This window comes from Schistocerca gregaria, chromosome X (genome assembly GCF_023897955.1).
Source record: "Schistocerca gregaria isolate iqSchGreg1 chromosome X, iqSchGreg1.2, whole genome shotgun sequence".
NCBI lineage: Eukaryota > Metazoa > Arthropoda > Insecta > Orthoptera > Acrididae > Schistocerca > Schistocerca gregaria.
Genome location: NC_064931.1, coordinates 644,342,767 through 644,361,910, shown reverse-complemented (window position 1 = coordinate 644,361,910; position 19,144 = coordinate 644,342,767). Strand labels below are relative to the sequence as shown.

Here is a 19,144-nt window from a genome sequence, read left to right as displayed (position 1 = left end):
GGAGGAGCAGTTCAAAATGCAGAAGTACTCTGCATACAGAGAAGGTGAGAGAGACAGCCCTACAGCTGCTGCTGGACAGAAAAATAGACACTCAATACAGAGCCCTGCAGAGTGCCATTCTCCTGAATATGGGAGAACTACGAGAGGCACCTACTTGGACAAGGAAAGTACAGAGTGACAGGAAGCTTTGGATAAAATTCAGGAGCAGGCCCGGACACCCCACTGATGCAACCTGGCAAAGATGTGTTGTCATGTCATGTATGCTTCAAGTAAGTAATAAAGGACAGCAAACAGGTGTTGGTGGCTGGAAAAGGCTGTTCAGATGGCAGACTCAAGTGACAAGATTATCAGTGGTGGAGTGACCCTGGCAGAAGACACGCTGACATGGGGCCATTAGGCCACATGACTCTAGGACCCATCCCAACTGCCGACACACCATTCATTGCAGCAGCTTAAAAGTAAGTTGGTGAGACCATGATGGGAGAGTAGCGATCCATATCAAGCGGGTTTTGACTGGGTTTGAGCACCGGAATGATGGTGCTCTCCAGCCACTGCGATGGAAAGATGCCATCCCACCAGATCCAGTTGAAGATGATGAGGTGGTGTTGCTTGTAGTCAGATGAGAGATGTTTAATCATCTGACTGTTGATCCAATCCAACCCAGGAGCTGTGTTGTGGCAATTTGAAAGGGTGCTGAGGAGCTGCAACTCTACAAATGGGGCGTTATAAGGTTCACTGTGGCGTGTAGCAATGGAGGGGACTTTTCTTTGCATCAACTGTTACAGGCTGCAAAAAGGCAGGGGGGTGGTTCTCTGACAAAGAGGCTCGAGCACAATGCTCAGAAAAGTGCTCGGCAATCATGTTTGTGTCAGTAGATAACACGTCATTGATGGTAAAGCCAGGGACACCTGTTGTTGTCTGGTATCCAAAGAGACATCTGATTTTCATCCTGATTTGAGAAGGTGACTTATGGCACCCAATGGTCGACATGTACCTCTCCCAACACTGCTGTTTCCATCGTTTAGGAATCTGGTAGACACTGGCATGGAGCTGCTTAAACGCTATTAGGTGCTCTACGGAAGGGTGCTGCTGATGTTTCTGTAGAGCTTCCTGATGCTCTTTAATTGCCTCAGTGTATTCCGGCGACTACAAAAGGACAGTCTTTCGCTAGAGGCAACCTTAGTAACAAGGGATCACGTTTTCCATCTCAGAAATGATCGTTGCAGTGACCTGCTCAACAACAACATCGATGAAACCATGTGGGGGAGATTGAACGGTGACAGCTGTTGTGAAGGCTTCCCAGACTGCCTTATTTAAAGCCCATCTAGTTTGGCGGTCATGGACATGACACCGAGGGAGTGACAGGAAGATGGGCAACTGGTTACTACCACACAGGTATTCATGTGCTCCCCAGTGAATAGATGGGAGAAGGCCAGGACTGCAAACTGAGATAACAGTGGCTGAATGAGTGCCATGTACCACACTGAAATGTGTGGGGGCACCTTTATTTAAGAGGCAGAGGTCAAGTTGTAACACTAAATTTTCGACCTCCATACCTTGGCCAGTAAGCATGGCAACATCCCAAAATGTGTTATGGGCGTTAAAATCTCCCGAAAGTAGGAAAGGTTTAGGGAGTTGATCAATCAGAGCAGCCAATGAGTTCAGGGATACTGCACCATCTGGAGGAAGATATACATTGCAAACAGTTAATTCTTGTGTCGTCATTATGCTGACAGCCACAGCTTCAAGACGGGTTTGAAGGGACACAGGTTCACTACATACTGAGTTCAGGAGAAAGACAAAAACTCCACCTGACACACACTTACAGTCTCTATGGTTCCTGTAATATCCCTTATAGCGGTGGAGGGCAGGAGTCCGCATTGCTGGGAACCAGGATTCGTGGAGGGCAATGCAGAAAGCAGGTGTAAAGCTGAACAGTTGCCGTAGTTCAGCCAGGTGGTGGAAGAAAACCACTGCAATTCCACTGGTGGATTACATTATCATGAGGCTGGGAAGGCATGAAACAATGAATGAGTCAGTCTACGCCTCAGGGTCACCTGTTGCCACCAGATGAGTACCTATGTGATCGAAATCCATTGAGTGAGGGCCCAGCCAGATCTAGGTCCTCAGCAGAAGCCAGAATCTCCACCTCATCCTCAGATACAGAGCTTGTAGTTAGTGGTGGTGTTTCTCCTGAAATAGGTTGTGCAGAAGCAACAGGGAGCGAAGTGCCCCTACCATCAAGGGGGCAGGTGAAGTCTGATGACTCAGAACTAACTGTACATGGTGGAATGGAAGATAGTAGAACCGCTGTCTTAGTGACAGCATAGGTTGGCACACATGCATAGGATGCAGCCTCAAATATTTTCTCTTAGACTCAGTGTAGGTCAGTCAGTCCATGGTCTTGTATTCCATTATGTTTCTTTCTTTCTGGAGAATCCTGCAGTGTGGCGAGCAAGACGAATGGTGCTCTCTGCAGTTGACACAGATGGGAGGTGGGGCACAAGCAGTATTGGGAAGTGAAGAATGTCCACCATCAAGACAGGTGATGCTGCAAGTACAGTGGGAAACGGTAAGGCTGAAGTTCCAGCACTTTAAGCACCTCATCGGGGGAGGGACATATGGCTTTACATCACAGTGGCAGGCCACCATCTTGACCACCTCAAGTAATGTGTGACCCTTGAAGGCCAAGATGATGGCACTGGTGGCAACCTGATTATCCCTGGGATCCCGGTGGATGAACCGAATGAAAAGAACACCTTGCCACTCTGCATTGGCACGCAGCTGCAAAAGAAGGTTCCTGAAAAAAAAAATGATACCCTGGACCATATTGAAGCTCTTATGGAGCATGATGGAAACAGAAACAGCCCCAGGTTTCCACAGGCGAATGCCCGTGAATGGGCAGAGGATGCTGTTTTGATCAAGACCAACCCTAACTGCATTTTGGACAAGCCCTCCACCTCTCCCAACTTATTCTCTAAATTCTTCACAAGAAACAGATTTTTCATTGACAAGGAATGTTCTCCATCGACTGTTATACGTACGAGGTGCCAGGGTGAATAAGCTTCGCTGTCATCCTTAGGCTGGAATTCCTCCCAAAGTGAGGCGAAGGGTGGGGGGGGGGGGGGGGGGGGGAGAGATGATTTGGGGTCATATTTCTTAGCATTGAAGTTAGACCTTGACTGCTTAGAGACTGCCGGTGTTTGACCACCAGCAAGACATGACGTACTAAGCTTCATGGCATGTTATATGCGCTGAGGGGCCCTCCCCACAGGCATCACCCAGCTGCAACAAAGTCTACCTAAGCAGGATGGCCATTGCTGGGAATCCTGACGCCCATAGTGACAGGCATCTACTCCGTGGTATACGTAGCGAGTTAATGGTGCAGGCATCAGCAGAGTGATCCCTGTGTGGTCAGGGGCTACAACCAACAGGGTACATGGTGGCCCCATAATGGACTGGCTACCATGCTGGGTATGAGGTGCATTATTGTCGACAGTGCGGAAACTGAGAGGATGGAGGAAAATGTACCCAAGAGGGTGATCTCGCCCAACAGCTGGAGAATAAGTGGAAGTGCAGATCCATGTCAATGAAGATACAAGCGGTCTCGGCACATGTTGGACACTATGCACCATGTAAGGTACCCTTCCCCAATTGGCTCACTCTTCGGGAATATTTTGAAAAATGGCGATCAAACCCTACAGGGTACCATCACATAATGGCTGAAATGTGAGAGACTCCTTTTAGTGTACGACAGGCAGGACTCATCCTAAAAGCCCTGTAGACAGTCGAATGCTGCAGTGGTGCACTGGGAAGAGTGAATGCAACGCCGAGGGTACAGCCGAACCATAAACCAGACTCTCATAGTCAAGGTGGGACTGAACAAGGGCTCTGTAAAGCTGCAGCAGTGAAGAGTGATCTGCACCCCACTTGGTGTTGCTCACGCAGTGGAGGGCATTGTGGTGCTACCAGCACACCTGCTTCAGCCAACGAAAATGATGAAGCCATGTCAATCGGGCATCAAAAATCAGTCCTAAGAATAGTTATGTCTCCACTACTATGAGTGTATCATCATTAAGGTAAATTTCTGGTTCCTGATGAATGGTACGAAGGTGACAGGAGTGCACGACACACAACTTTGTAGCTGAAAACTGGAAGCTGTGGGCTAGAGCCCATGACTGCACTTTGTGGATGGCTCCCTGTAGGCACGGCTGAGCAACACCAGTACTGGAGCAGCAGTACAAAATGCAGAAGTAGTTTGCATACAAAGAATGTGGGACCAACTGCCCAACAGCTGCTGGGACCGTGTTCTCCTGGATATGGGGGGAGAGGGGGGGGGGGGTGAACTATGGGAGGCAGAAACTTCAACACGGAAAGTACAGAGCAATAGGAAAAAATCGGGAGTGGGCCCTGGAAATGCCACTCATATAATGTTGCAAGAATATTATGTCATCAGGTCATGTTGTAAGCCTTTCGTAAATCAAAACAGACAGCAACTAGGTGTTGGCATCTGGCAAAGGTTGTTCAGATGGAACAGCAGAAACCATCCTGGCATGGAGCTAGTAGGCCATGTGACTCCAAGACCCAACACAACCACCCACTTACCGTACATTCCAGCAGATTACAAAGAACGTTGGTGAGGCTGATGGGCCAATAGCTATCCACATGAAGCGGGTATTTGCCACATTTGAGCACTGGAGTGATGGTGCTATCTCGCAATTGTGATGGAAAGATGCCATCATATCAGATCTGGTTGAAGATGACAAGGAGATGTCGCTTGTAGTTGGGCGAGATATGTTTGATCATCTGACTGCGGATTGGATCTGGCCCAGGAGCTGTGTCGTGGCAATGTGCAAGGATGCTCAGGAGTTCCCACTCTGTGAATGGAGCACTGTAGGGTTCAATGTGATGTTCAGTGAATGGGAAGGCTTTCCTTTCCATGAAAAATGATGGGGGATAATTCTCCAAAGCAGAGGCTCGAGCATAGTGCTTGGCAGTTGATGTGTATTGATAGATAACGTGCCATTGATTTTAATGCCGCTGACACCTGTCGGGGTCTGGTACCCTAAAACATGTCTGACCTTTGCCTAGACTTGGGCCCCCTTAAGAACAAGGGATCATGTTTTCTTCCACAGAATCGATCATTCTAGTTACCTGCTCAACTACCATATCAATGGTACCATGTGGGTGCAATTCAAGAGTGACAGTAGAGGTGAAAGCTTCCCAGTCTGCCTTGTTTAAAACCCATCTTGGTTATTGTCCAGGTGAATAGCCCTGGGGGAGTGACAAGAAAATGGGAAAGTGGTCACTACCACACAAGTCATTGTGGACTCTCCAGTGCACAAATGTGAGAAGTCCTGAGCTACAGAGGGATAAATCAGTAGGCAAGAAAGTGCTACGAGCCACACTGAAATGTGTGGGGGCCCAGTATTTAAGAGGCAGATGTCGAGTTGAGACAGGAAAGTTTCAACAGCTCTACCTCAGCCAGTAAGCACATGGGAGAAGGCTAGGAATGCAAACAGAGAGATTAATGGCTGAGTAAGTGGTCAAGTTGTGACAGTAAGTTTTTGACCTCTCTACCTTGGCCAATAAGCATGGCGCCACCCCACAACAGGTTACGGGCATTAAAATCTCCTGAAAGTAGGAAAGGTTTAGGGAGTTGATCAATCAGTGCAGCCAATGCACTCAGGGATACTCCACCATCTGGAGGAAGATAAACATTGCAGACAGTTATTTCCTGTGTTGTCCTTATCCTGACAACACAGCTTCAAGAGAGGTTTGAGGGGGGCACAGGTTCATTACATACTGAGTTCAGGACATAAATGCAAATTCCACCTGACACTATAATAGTCGCTACAGTTCTTGTAATATCCCCTGTAGCTGTGGAGGGCAGGCATCCGCATTGCCGGGAACCAAGTTTGCTAGAGGGCAATGCAGAAAGCAGTTTCCTTAGCTCAGCCAGATGGTGGAAAAAACTGCAGCGAATGCACTGGAGAATTATGTTATCATGAGGCTGGGAATGCATGAAGCATGCTAGGAGGCAACTTATACCTTAAGGTCACCTGCTGCCACCGATTGATTATTTGTATATGTTCTTATTGTGAGTGAGGTATCAGTGAGAGCCAGGTCCTCAGGGGACACTAAGATCTTCACCTCATCCGCAAGTGCAAACTTGGTAGGGAAAGGTGGTGGTGGTGGTGGTGGTGGTGGTGGTGGTGGTGGTGGTGGTGGTGGTGGTGGTGGTGGTGGTGCCACCGAGGGTCCTCTGTCTTAGCAGACCTTTTTTGTTAGCTTGCCCTCTCACTTCTCTTTAGGGGCTTGCTAGGAGTACTTCTCCAAAGTAGCTTCAGGCATGGAAGAAGACTGTGAAGCTCTTGGTCCAGCAGCTTCTGGCTCCTTTAGCCACTGGTGAGTGTCTGCTGTCACATTAGCAGAGACCTTGGGAGAGAGGGTTCCAAGGGACTCCTCCTGCACGACAGGAGCTAGCGGAGGCTGTTGCTTATCCAGCTTGGGGGGGGGGGGAGGGGAGGGGACTAATTTCCCCAGAATTTTGGAGGGGGGGGGCGGCCTTGCTCCCAAAATAGGTAGTTTGGGAGCAATGGAAGGGGATTTTTTCCCCCTACCACCAAGCTGCAGCATATGTGGATGTCAACCAAACGGGGTGTACTCATTTAAATTTATGATTAGCCTCTTGGTAAGTGAACTGGTCCAGGGTCTTGTACTCCATGATTTTCCAATCCTTTTGGAATACTGTACAGCCTGGCGAGCAGGGGGAGTGCCACTCTCCACAGTTGATACAAGTGGGAGGGAAGCGCATGGAGTATCTGGATGCAGGGACGTCCGCAGTCTCAACATGTGGCACTGGAAGTGTAGCGGAAAGACTTGGGCCCAAATTTCACCACATGGGGAATGGATGTATGGTTTAATGTCACAGTGGTAAAACATCACCTTGACTTTTTCAGGTAGTGAATCACCCTCCAAGGCGAAGATGAAAGCACTAGTAGCAACCCTGTTGTCTAAGCATCCCCTGTAAATGTGCAAGATGAAATGAACATCCCACCATTCTAGATTGGCATGGAGCTTGTTGTCAGACTGCAAGAGGACACAATGGAAAATAATCCCCTGGACAGTGCTGTGGTTTTTATGGGGAGTGGTGGAAATAGGAATATCACCTAACTGGTCACAAGTGAGTAACACATGGGTTGGGCTGGGGATGCTACCTGAATCAAGACTGCACCACTTCTCATCTTAGACAGTGCTGTCATTTCCCCAAACTTATCCTCAAGATGTTCAACGAAAAATTGAGGCTTCATAGGTAGGAAGGAGTTCCTGTCATTTCTGGCGCCATGCAGTCACCAGCAGGAGATGACTTAGTCGGCTTCATTTCAGGTCATCCACCCTGATGCCCCCCCACTCCAATCGGGGGCTCTCCCCACAGGTGCCATCCATCCAAAGCAAAGACCACCTGGCATGATGGCCATTGCCAGGAGTCCTGATGGCCCAGGAAGACAGGCATACTACTTGGCATATGTAGGGAGTTTACAGTTCGGGCATCAGCAGTGTGATCCCTGTGTTGTCAGGGGGCTGCCACGAAATGGGTACATGACTGCCCCTTCACAATGGACTGCCTACTGTGCTGGATATTTAGCACAGAAATCCGATATTGTCATGGGGGCAAAAGAGTACAGGAGAGAATGGAAGAAGATGACATACCCTGGAAAGTGTCCTCGCCCAAATAGTTGAATTGCAGGTAGAGATGCAAAGCCATGACAAGAGGTTCAGGAGATCAAATCGAAGGGCACTATGGATAACTCATGCACCACATATGGCCCCCCACTTCTGTAGAATTTGGAAAGTAGCTGGTCAAACCATAAAATGGGACCTGAAATTATAAGGCCAAAAAAATGACACACTCCTTTTAGTCACTTCTTACAATAGGCAGGGTTACCTCGGGCCTATTCTAACCCCTAGACCTGCAGGGGGGCTCTAAAACTTGATTGAAAATGTTATATGTAGTAGCAAATGATTTAGATTAGAAAGCTACTAATTTAGCAATGTTTGCTTTCACATATTATTAAATATCTAGTACCTGGTTAGGGAAATTAGTCAGAAGTTACTGCGAGATTTGTGGACTATGTATCTAGCATTGTGTGCATACTGATTTTGGGGTTTGATGGGGCCTAAACATCGAGGTCATCAGTCCCCAGTTCCAAAAAAGACATTCTTGCCAATGTCCTATACAGTAAAAGCATAACCTCTGCACCCAAAGGAGGTGAAAAAATAACACCAAGGGGTATAGAGCTAAAATGAACACCGCAATAACACAAAACAGAGGACACTTAAAAGGAGCAGAGCAAATAGTTGACTGGACTAAAACAGACCACAGTGGTTAATGAATCAGGTAAAAGGTCAACCACTCAACTACAAACGAAGAATTTACAGCTGGAAAGCATTGACAGAGGTACCAACACAACTTGTTACCATAGAAGACACTATTTTGGTATCCACATCACAATTAAAAGTCGCTGGAGTGGGTGTAGCCTGAGAAATCATGCGAGAGCACCCACACTAGAGTGAGTGGTAAAACCGAGCTGCATGGATAAAACGTAAAACTGAGGCATCATGACCTAGAATTAAGCCAAGTGCAACTGATAAATTAAAGGACAGCCGCAAGGGGGCTAAAAGGGGGCAGTCCATCAGAAGATGGACCACTATCAGCCCTGCGTCACAGTGACACTGGGCGGGTTCTCACAGCGAAGGAGATAGCTGTGGGTCAACCTCGTATGTCCAATTCGGAGACAGAAGAGAACAACTTAGACCCTGCGCGTGCCTCTAAAGGATGAGTTCCATACAGCTGTGGACGACTTTACCATGCGGAGCTTATTTGGCATGTTCAAGACAGACCATTCAGAGCTCCAGACATTGTGGACCTTGCGATGTAGGGCTGACTGGAGATCTCGTTCCATGAGACCAAGCTCCAGGGGTGCCGAAGTGGTGGCCTGCTTGGCCAACTGATTAACACGTTCATTTCCTGGAATGCCGATGTGGCCCGGGGCCCACACAAACTTCGGTGAATGATCATACTCTGCGAGAGCAAAAACAGCATTTTGAATACCACGCACCAAAGGGTCCTGAGAAAAACACTGGTCGAGTGCTTGCACCCTCCTCAGTGAGTCACTGCATGTGACAAATGACTGCCCATGGCAGGAGGAAAGGTGAGTGAGTGCACGATAAAGAGCAACCAGCTCTGCAGTGAAAACACTGCTCCCACAAGGCAGGGAATGCTGCTCAACATAGTCGCTGTGGATGAAAGCAAACCCAGTGCATCCATTGACCACAGAACCATCGGTATAGACTACATCTGCATCATGAAATGAGGCAAGAAGAGCCATGAATTCTTGACGAAGAATGGCAGGTGGAACGGAGGACTTGGAGTCGCAGGACGAATCCAAGCAAAGCTGCAAGTGAGGGAGGGACCAAGGAGGGGTAGAAGAAGAGGGCCAGAAGGATGGAGGAAGGGGAAAAAACTCGAGTAACGAGAGAAGGGAATGAATGCAGACCATGATCGGGGGACCAGACCAAGGCCGCCGTCGTGGGGAGTGGAGTGCAGAAGATGGAAAAATGAGCCTGTGGTTTGGGTGGTCAGGCAAGGCATGGATGTTGGTGATGTATGACGCAAGCAACTGTTGTCGGCGGAATCTTAGGGGAGGGATCCCAGCTTCTGCTAGAAGGTTAGTCACCAAACTAGTGCGGAAGGCACCTGTCGCCAGTCTGATGCCACAATGGAGAATTGGGTTGGGGATCTGCATCGTTGAAGGTGCTGCTGAGCCATACATCATGCACCTGTAGTCAAGACGGGACTGGACTAAGGCGTTATAGAGCTGTAGGAGGGTTGTTCACGTAGCCCCCCAAACTGTGTGGCTGATGCAGCGAAGGATGTTGAGGTGCCACCGGCACCGTTGTTTAAGCTCACAAAGATACGGTCTCCAAGTGAGCTGAGCATGCCAAGGATGCGATGTGTCTCCTCAATTCGAAGGAGTTCATAGGCAAGGTAGAGCTCTGGATGGAGGTGGACCGTTCGATGATGACAGGAATGCGTCACTCGGATCTTAGAGGCTGAGAACTGGAAACCATGGTTGGATGCCCAAAAATGTGCCATACAGATAGCTCCCTGCAGCCGCTGTTCAGCGACACTGATGCTTGGGGAACTGTAATAAAGACAAAAGTCATTGGCGTATAGAGAGGAACAAACCAATGAGCCCACTGCAGCCGCAAGACCATTAATCGTCACCAAAAAGAAGGGAACACTGAGAACCGAGCCCTGCGGGACACTATTCTCATGAATATAAACAGAGCTAAAATATGTGCCAACTAAAACCCGAAAGAAGTGACTGGAGAGGAAATTCCGTAGATAAATCTGAAGTGGACACCATAAGCCCCACTCATGCAGTGTAGGAAGGATATGATGGTGCCAGGTGGTATTGTACGCCTTCCAGAGATCGAAGAAAACAGCAATTGGATGTTCTCGCCGAGTAAAAGCTGTATGAATAGCCGACTCTAGTGAGACTAAATTGCCAATTGCTGAGCAGCTCTGATGGAAGCCCCCTGTTGCTGGGCTAGGAGGCCCCGAGCTTCGAGGATCTACAAGAGCCACACCATCCATTCCAGGAGTTTGCACATAACGTTGGTAAGGCTGACAGGGTGATATTTATCAACCACCAGTGGATCTGCACCAGGTTTCAGCACGGGAATGGTAACGCTTTCCTGCCAATGAGTTGGGAAAACACCCTCCGTCCAGATGCGGTTAAACAGCATGAGTAATTCACCTTGACAGTGTGCTGAGAGATGGTGAAGAAACTGGTTGTGAATGCAGTCTGGACCTGGAGAGGTATTGGGGGAAGCTGTAAGGGCACTTTGGAACTCCGATTCATTAAACAGGGTGTTGTGTCATTCCCAATGGTGGGTGCGAAATGACAACTGCGTACGCTCAGCCTGCTCTTTAATGGTGTGAAATTCTGCACTGTAGCCTGCTGTCACGGAAATACGAGCGAAGTACTCTGCCAGATGTTCAGTGACGGCGATTGGGTCAGTTCAAAGTGTACCCCGAAGAGAAAGGCAAGGGACAGATGCACGAGGGTGAAAGACAAAAATGCACCATACCCACAACCACACCTGAGATGGGGAGGTGCGAGAACCTATGGTGGCAACACTTCGTTCCCAGCAGTCCTGTTTGCTCTGCCGGATTAACCGCCAAGCACAGGACTGCAGCCGTTTAAAGGCAACCAGATTCTCTAGGGAAGGATGATGCCAATGTTGTTGCAGGGCTCACCGGCTGTCCTGGATAGCTTTTGCAATCTCTGGTGTCTACATCTACATGACTACTCTGCAATTCACATTTAAGTGCTTGGCAGAGGGTTCATCGAACCACAATCATACTATCTCTCTACTATTCCACTCCCGAACAGCGAGCGGGAAAAACGAACACCTAAACCTTTCTGTTTGAGCTCTGATTTCTCTTATTTTATTTTGATGATCATTCCTACCTATGTAGGTTGGGCTCAACAAAATATTTTCGCATTCGGAAGAGAAAGTTGGTGACTGAAATTTCGTAAAAAGGTCTCGCCGCGACGAAAAACGTCTATGCTGTAATGACTTCCATCCCAACTCGTGTATCATATCTGCCACACTCTCTCCCCTATAACGTGATAATACAAAACGAGCTGCCCTTTTTTGCACCCTTTCGATGTCCACCAAGGGACTGACTGACACCTTAGGGTACTTGAAGAACAGGGGACAGTTTCCTTGGCAGCAGAAACAATGGCCATAGTGACCTCGTCCACTGTCAAAGCAATGTCACCAGGAGGCAGAGCAATGGAAATAGTGGCTGCAGTGTAGGCTGCCCAATCAGTTCCACGAAGAGACCATCATGGCAGCTGGTCAGGGGATTGGGAGTGAAGAGAAACTAGAATAGGGAAGTGTTCGCTACCACAGAGGTCATCATGGACCCTCCAACTGAGGTATGGAAGAAGTCCTAGGCTACTAAGAGAGAGGTCAATGGCTGTGTATGTGCCATGAGTCAAGCTCAAATATGTGGGAGCACCAGTGTTAAGGAGGCAAATGTCCTGCTGTGACAAGAGAGCCTCAATGTTCCTACCCTGGCCCAAGATCTGGGCCCCACCCCATAAAGGGTGGTGGGCATTAAAGTCTCCCAAAAGGAGCAATGGCGGGGGGAGCTGGGCAAACAAGGCAGCTAGGTTGGCAAGACGGACAACCTCATCCAGGGGAAGGTAGAGGAAACAGATAGTAAGCTCCATTCCTGCCTGGATGCTAACAGCCACAGCCTGGAGAGCTGTGTGAAGTGGCACTGGGTCACTAGGAACAGTGGCAAGAACATACACACAGACACCACCAGATACCCTGTCATATTCTACACGGTTCTTATAGTAACCCCAGTAGCCACGGAGGGAGGGGGTCTGCCTATCAGGAAACCAAGTTTCCTGTAGGGCCAGACAAGTGGCAGGGAAGCAGCGCACAAGCTGTTTCAACTCAGCAAGGTGGTGGAAAAAACCACGGAAATTCCATTGAAGGATAATAGTACCCAACTGTGAAGACATGAAAGAACCTTGTTACGCCTTAGAAGCGCTCGCCATCACTGATTGCGTAGTAGCCTGATGAACTTCCATAGAAGCTGCGTGTCGAGGAACACCTAGCGCCTGAGGGGATGCTAGATGCTCCACATCATCTTCAGGTGCAGTGGTGATCTCCTTATCTGTCTCTATGTTCTTACCTTTTGCTTTTTCTTCTTTTTGGTAGGGTCCCATTTGTTCTTTGGTTTATCAGGCTGGGTGGGCTTTTCTGACCCAGTCTCATGGACCGAGGAAGACCTGGAAGCCCTACAGCCCTCAGGTGGTGGCTTTTTCAGCCACTGGCTGAAATCTGGAGGGGCAGTAACCATAGAAGGGAGGGCACCAAGGGATACCTTCTGTGCGAGGAGAGCCAGAGGAGACAGGCACTTCTCCAGCTCAGAGGTGGGGACTGAAGCCCTTAAAGAAGGACTGGTTGTTACTCCTGATGTTGATAACAATGGGGAAACAGAAGAGGGTGTTCCCCAACCACCTGTGGGGAGGGGGGGGGGGGGGGGGTGCAGGATTAGACGGCAGGGCTGGAATGCCCACAAAAAGCGGCCGAGCTTGGGGGCTCGTCGCCAGGGATTGTGACATCGAAGCCACTGCAGCAAACGTCGAGGAAATGCGCATAGGTTGAAGTCGGTTGTACTTGTGTTTAGCCTCTGTGTAAGTGAGCCTGCCCAAGGTCTTATACTCCGTAATCTTCTGTTCTTTTTGATAAACTGCGCAGTCTGACAAGCAAGGTGAATGTTTCTGTCCGCAGTTGACACAAACAGGAGGTGGCAAACACAGGACGTTGGGGTGGGGGGTATGTCCAAAACCCCGACAGGTAGGGTTGGTGACATATCTCGATGACATATGCCCAAACCTCCAGCACTTAAAGCAGCGCATGGGAGGAGGGACGTAAGGCTTAACATCATATCGATATATCATCACCTTGACCTTCTCGGGCAGGGTGTCACCCTCAAAAGCCCAAATGAAGGTGCTGGCGGCAACCCTACTATCTTTAGGTCCCCTGAAGAAACGTCGTACAAAGTGGACACTGCGGCATTCCAGATTTGCACGGAGCTCATCATCAGACTGCAACAACAGGTCACAAAGAAAAATAAGTCCCTGAACCATATTGAGGCTCTTATGAGGCGTAATGGAGACTGCAACGTCACCGAGCTTGTCACAAGCAAGCAATGCCCGTGACTATGCTGGGGATGCTGTCTGTATGACTGCTCCAGACCTTATTTTAGACATGCCCTCATCTTCTCCAAACTTTTCCTCTAAATTTTCCACAAAAAACTGAGGCTTTGTGGCCAGAAATGAGTCCCCATCTGTTTGTCTGCAAACCAGAAATCGAGGACAGGGAAGGGAATTGGGGTTGATACTGTAAAGCATTGAACTTTCCTTTCTTAGAGACTTGTGCTTGCGCACTATTTGTACTTCGTTTCATGGTAGGGGAAGGAATGCCCACCCAGACAGAAAGGTGGGGGGGGGGGGGGGGGGGGGAGGGAGGGAGGGGTTGCGGCAGGTTCCCCAGAGGTTGCACCTCAACACCCATGCGTCTCCTCGGTGTGCAGCACACCTTGAGATGGAGGTGTTTTTTTTTTTTTTTTTTTTTTATAGAGGTTTATATCATCCTCGCGACCCAGGCAGTTAAGCCAAGATCCCCAGGCTTTGTACTGTACAATGTTTCACGGTCACGCCATACGGTGGTCTTTTAAGCATGCTCAGAGCTTACGGTATTGAGGACTGGTGGTGCTTCCCAGTCCCCAGCTCAGGGACCCTGGGGTCGCCAAGCCCATACCCAGCAACTAAATGCTGAGCCCCCTGAGGGGGTGCATACTGAGGAAATGATAATGAACAATTCTGGTAGAATGATTGATTTCAGTGCTGGATAAGCATGATGGCAATGAAGTGCAAGTACTTACAAAAGTGAATATCAGTAGTGCAGCAGCAATGCAGATTGTGCTGAACTGTGCCAGAGTGAACAATAAGATACACATGCAAAATTGTAAAATTCTAAATTAAATAAATATATAAACAGTGAACAGCTTAATGGTGAGGAAACTGTTGTGAAATACTGCAGACAGTAGCTAGACACACAGTGAGCTCTTTGGAAGTTGAGTCTCAATTACCAGTGGGATGAAGTGCGAACAGCATATGCCAGAGGCAGTCCTACAGGTAAAATGAACAATGTTTTGCATACTTGATGCTAGGTGTCACAGACTCTTGTTTACAATTGCGTAAGTGTGTTTTGGTGATGATTTTGACTTTACTTTACAAGGTGTTCTGTAGATCAAAGATGACTATCTTCATCTCTCATGAAAGAGTGCTCATTATTTAATGTTAATGTTCTAATTTGCATAAATTTCCTTGGATAATGTAATAAATATGATTAGCAGGGATTTTGCCTTACATGGCAGGAAGAAAATATTTTGTGAATGACTGGAATTATGTTAATGATCATTGTTACATTCAGGAAGCAGACCACTATCAATGTTTTATCATATATTTGCATGCTTGTGTAATTTTTTTCCTATTCATAAATACTGATGAAGAGAACCAAACAATGGGTTACCATGCTCCATTTAATCCATTAAACAAACATATATGAAGTGCTACACTAAGACAATCAGCTTGTGTTGATATTATCCTATGATGACATTTCTGGAAAGCTCTTTTGATCTTACTCAACATTTTCAAACAGGTGAATATTTTAATTTGTTTCATGTGATGTTAGTATTGTATGTTTATTTCCATATCTTATGGTGTGTTGACACAATCTACACACATTTTTGATCACTGCAAGTATTAAGCTTGCCCTGCTTATTTCATTTTTATAAAGTTTTCAATGAATTATACATTGAAGAATGAAAGAAACTTTTACTACTATATATAAGCATGTTAGGAAAAAGTTCAATTGAACAAAGAGAATGTAACAAATTCTTTACAATGGTATCAAGTACAAATGAGCTTCACCAGGAAGTAAGTCTTTAACCAATTGATTTATGCTGTAGGTAGGAGGCCTTTTATACTACATTCACGTCAAAAACACACAGTTATTTGGATGTTTCATAATTTACAGTAACATTTGTATTTTTGGTCTTCACAAAATTTCCATTGATTAGGAGTTCTCTTGGAAGACAATATATCTGCTGTTGTCTCAGTTTCATTTCTCATCAAGAGAGTAAGACAACATGGAGATTATAGACAAAATTGATTCACTCTCTTGCTGGGGTTAAAGGCCTGGAATGAAGTCTTGTGCCACTGGAAAAACTGCAACAATCTGTATAAAATTTGTGAAATAATTGTGAAGATGGAAATCAAAAGATGATATAAGCTAATACTCTGGACTCACTTCTATTAAGTAATGTTTCATTCCAATTTTATTAGATCCTGGTTTACAGTGCAGCAGTACAGGTGTGGTATGTCAGTCTAATATAGAAGCCGGAAGACAGGCTGAAGAGTAATTTTTACCACTAAGTGCTACTGTGAGCAAGAAAAGGAATGACGATTATAGATCATTTCATTTGCAGAACATTTAAAATACACAACTAAGACATTAAAGAAACTGCTTGTGCTACCGTTTTTCCATCTCCATATCATCATCATCATCGTCATCATCATCATCATCATCATCATCATCATCATCATCATCATCATCATCATCATCATCATCATCATCATCATCTGGTGAGCAGCACAGAAGTATCATCTCATATAAATGACAGAAAAGGTAGAAAATGTTCCCAAAAGGGCAGCTCATTCCATGGTTTTATTACATATCTATCAACAACTTCCTACTCTGATTGCTAACGTATTTTGCTGCCTCCAGCTTACACAGGGAGGAATGACTAAGGTAATAAAAATCAAAGCTTTGACAGAGAAACTGTTGTGTACATTTTACTCGTGTAGTTTTATAGTGGAAGAGTAGAAATATTGTTCAACATTGATTTCCTGCACCCTTGTCAAAGCACTCTGCATGAACTGCAAGGTAATAAAGTGGGTGTACATTTTTCCTCCGTTATGTGGTGCTATTCATTTCAGATTTTCTCCATAGAGTTACATCCCATGTGTATTGTAGGGGCAAGTTCAAGCATCCAATACACTTTCTCCAACTGTCACTGACAGCACTTTCTTATTTCCATCTGACTGCAAAATAATTGCTGCCTTCTTTATTTGATTACCACTTCTATAGCATTTAAATGATGCTACTCTCGGTGCCTACCAAGGCACCCCATTTTGAAAGGCATAAGTTATAACTGGTCTCAGTCATAAGCACAACTGAGAAACACAAATCTTACCTCTTAGTTTTCACTTGTTCATTTTTCACCATCAGATGCATTTTCTGGCAAGGTACATACAGTTTTTGCTTGAGAAATTTTACTACAGGTGTCTTCTTGTAGCTGCAACTTTCTTCAGATGTATAGATTTTCATATACATTTGACTGTTACAGCTCGTTAATTGGATTTTTAGTCAGTGTTAACACAATGGACTGCCTGGAGTGGCATATATATGATTTGATATTTGGCAAAGTCAAGTTACATTTAACAGACTTTTTAGCAGAATAAAACCTTTCATTCACTACCAGTTGTTCTCCTAATAATGATATAAACAACAGAAAAGATGCGAGACTGCATGGCCCTCTTTTACTCCTGTGCATACAACCATTTCTACTGAAGGTTTGTTTAAAACACATATAGCTGAGAGTGAATCCACTGTACATTTATTTTAAGAGTGTGCTGATTTTTCCAACTGTACATTCTGCTTCAGCTGCACTGCACACTGTTTGCCAATTTTCACTAACACAATCTGTCCTTAAGCCTATAAAGACGATGTTTTCTTACAACAGCAGGGATTTGATTTAAACAATGCCATCATATTTTCAGCTTATTTGTTTGTCTTTATTCGGTATGTCTGGAGATTTTTCTGATGACCTGTGAGACACCAATGGCATAGTGGTTCCTATAGTCTGTGCACTACTACTTCCCTGCAAGAATGGGCTAAGAACTGGTTTTCTCTATCTAATATTTTTAGTCTCAAGATTAGAAAGGAATGTATGGCACTGCCAGAAAAAGGTTTTATTCTGACGCTGCTCACCAAAGCTCTGCATTTTTTTGCAGTCAAATATATTTAGAGCAATTTATCACATGTAATTCTGTGCAGAATGAAATGACTGTATGATAATGCTTTGAAGAAAGACCTACACCCATCCTAGCAGTAGCAATTACAATCTGCAAATGGTACATAAATATGGATTAACAGGCTTTAAATCCTCCCCACTCCTTTTCATTATCAGATTTATTTGTCTGGTTGTAAAGCAGGATAACATGGTAAACTTCAGAAAATAAAGACTTCAGCAGTCAATATATGACCACTATGATACTTAAGGATCCAGAAACATTTATGAACAGACATATACTTACAGGGGTTTCTAAATTGTGATGTCACAGGCATTCCTGCTGAACTTCCACTAAGGTGAGGAATGGTTCCATCGGACAAGTCACGGACGTATGAAATGGCTCTAGCTCTCGATGCACGGTAAGCTCCTGTGAAATAAAATTTGTTTACTGAATTTTACAAACAAAACACATACAGAAATTTCACACAGAACAAACAGGGATGCCACCAAAAAGGAGGAGGAAGGTTTTGCAGCACACATGAACTGTTTAGTTTTTTAAATCTGAAGGTATCTTTCGAAATTCTATTTTGACCACAGGAAATCGTGTACAGTTACCCATGTAACAGATATAAAAGTAAACATCCATTCTTCATGCAGTTTAGTGGTGTGACGTGTGTCTCCTATCATGAATATGATTGTCAGCATGAGAAGTAGAGTGTGAAAATAGCTCAGAAGAAAATGACATCTTACTAACTTTCAGCTGCTGTTGTGTGACACAAAACAATGAAGGTCTGCCTCATAATGATTGCCCATGAACAACAACATCAGTCGATGACTGATTTTCACAAATTAGGGCTCATAAATGCCCTGCATGCTGTCTTTTTGAAAGCAACTGGGAAGGCTGTGATGACACAGAGATTATAAACCATCCCACCCAATGCATTTAGTCTATAAGCATCCATTACAAACAGCAACAGTAAACCCATATATGCACTGTACATAGAACACAAGTAAGAGGGACAAAAGCAAGTCAGCACCTGAAAGAGTTCCAAGTCTTTGGTATCAAGTTCCCTTCACCAACAAATGCAGAACCTGACTGATGCCTGATGATCACTATGAAAGAGTGAAGCACGTTTCAGGCTTGCAGCCCCACAGGTTTAATAGGGAGGGGGGACATTAATATTTTTGGATGATACAAAATGAATGTCAGATACTGCTCATTGCTATTTAAAGAAATTTGAGATCTGTGCAGTATCGCAACAGGATCCTGACCTACAATCAAATTTTCAGTGTAGGGTTCATCTTTTAAGACAATAATGTACAAGCAGACAGGGTCCACCTCAAACAACTTTCTCCAGGAGACAACAACCAACAAAATATAATGGCCTGCAGTATCTGCTGGCA

General features: G+C 45.9%; 1 protein-coding gene across 2 annotated transcripts in view; it reads right to left on the bottom strand.

The window, feature by feature from the left end:
• Positions 1 to 19,144, bottom strand: part of LOC126298978 (gamma-tubulin complex component 3-like) — a 218,439-nt gene that overhangs the window by 156,968 nt on the left and 42,327 nt on the right. For both annotated transcript variants that reach the window (XM_049990600.1, XM_049990601.1), the window contains exon 5: positions 18,045 to 18,167. In XM_049990600.1, the coding sequence (XP_049846557.1) occupies positions 18,045 to 18,167 (123 nt within the window). The remainder of the gene's footprint in view (positions 1 to 18,044; positions 18,168 to 19,144) is intronic.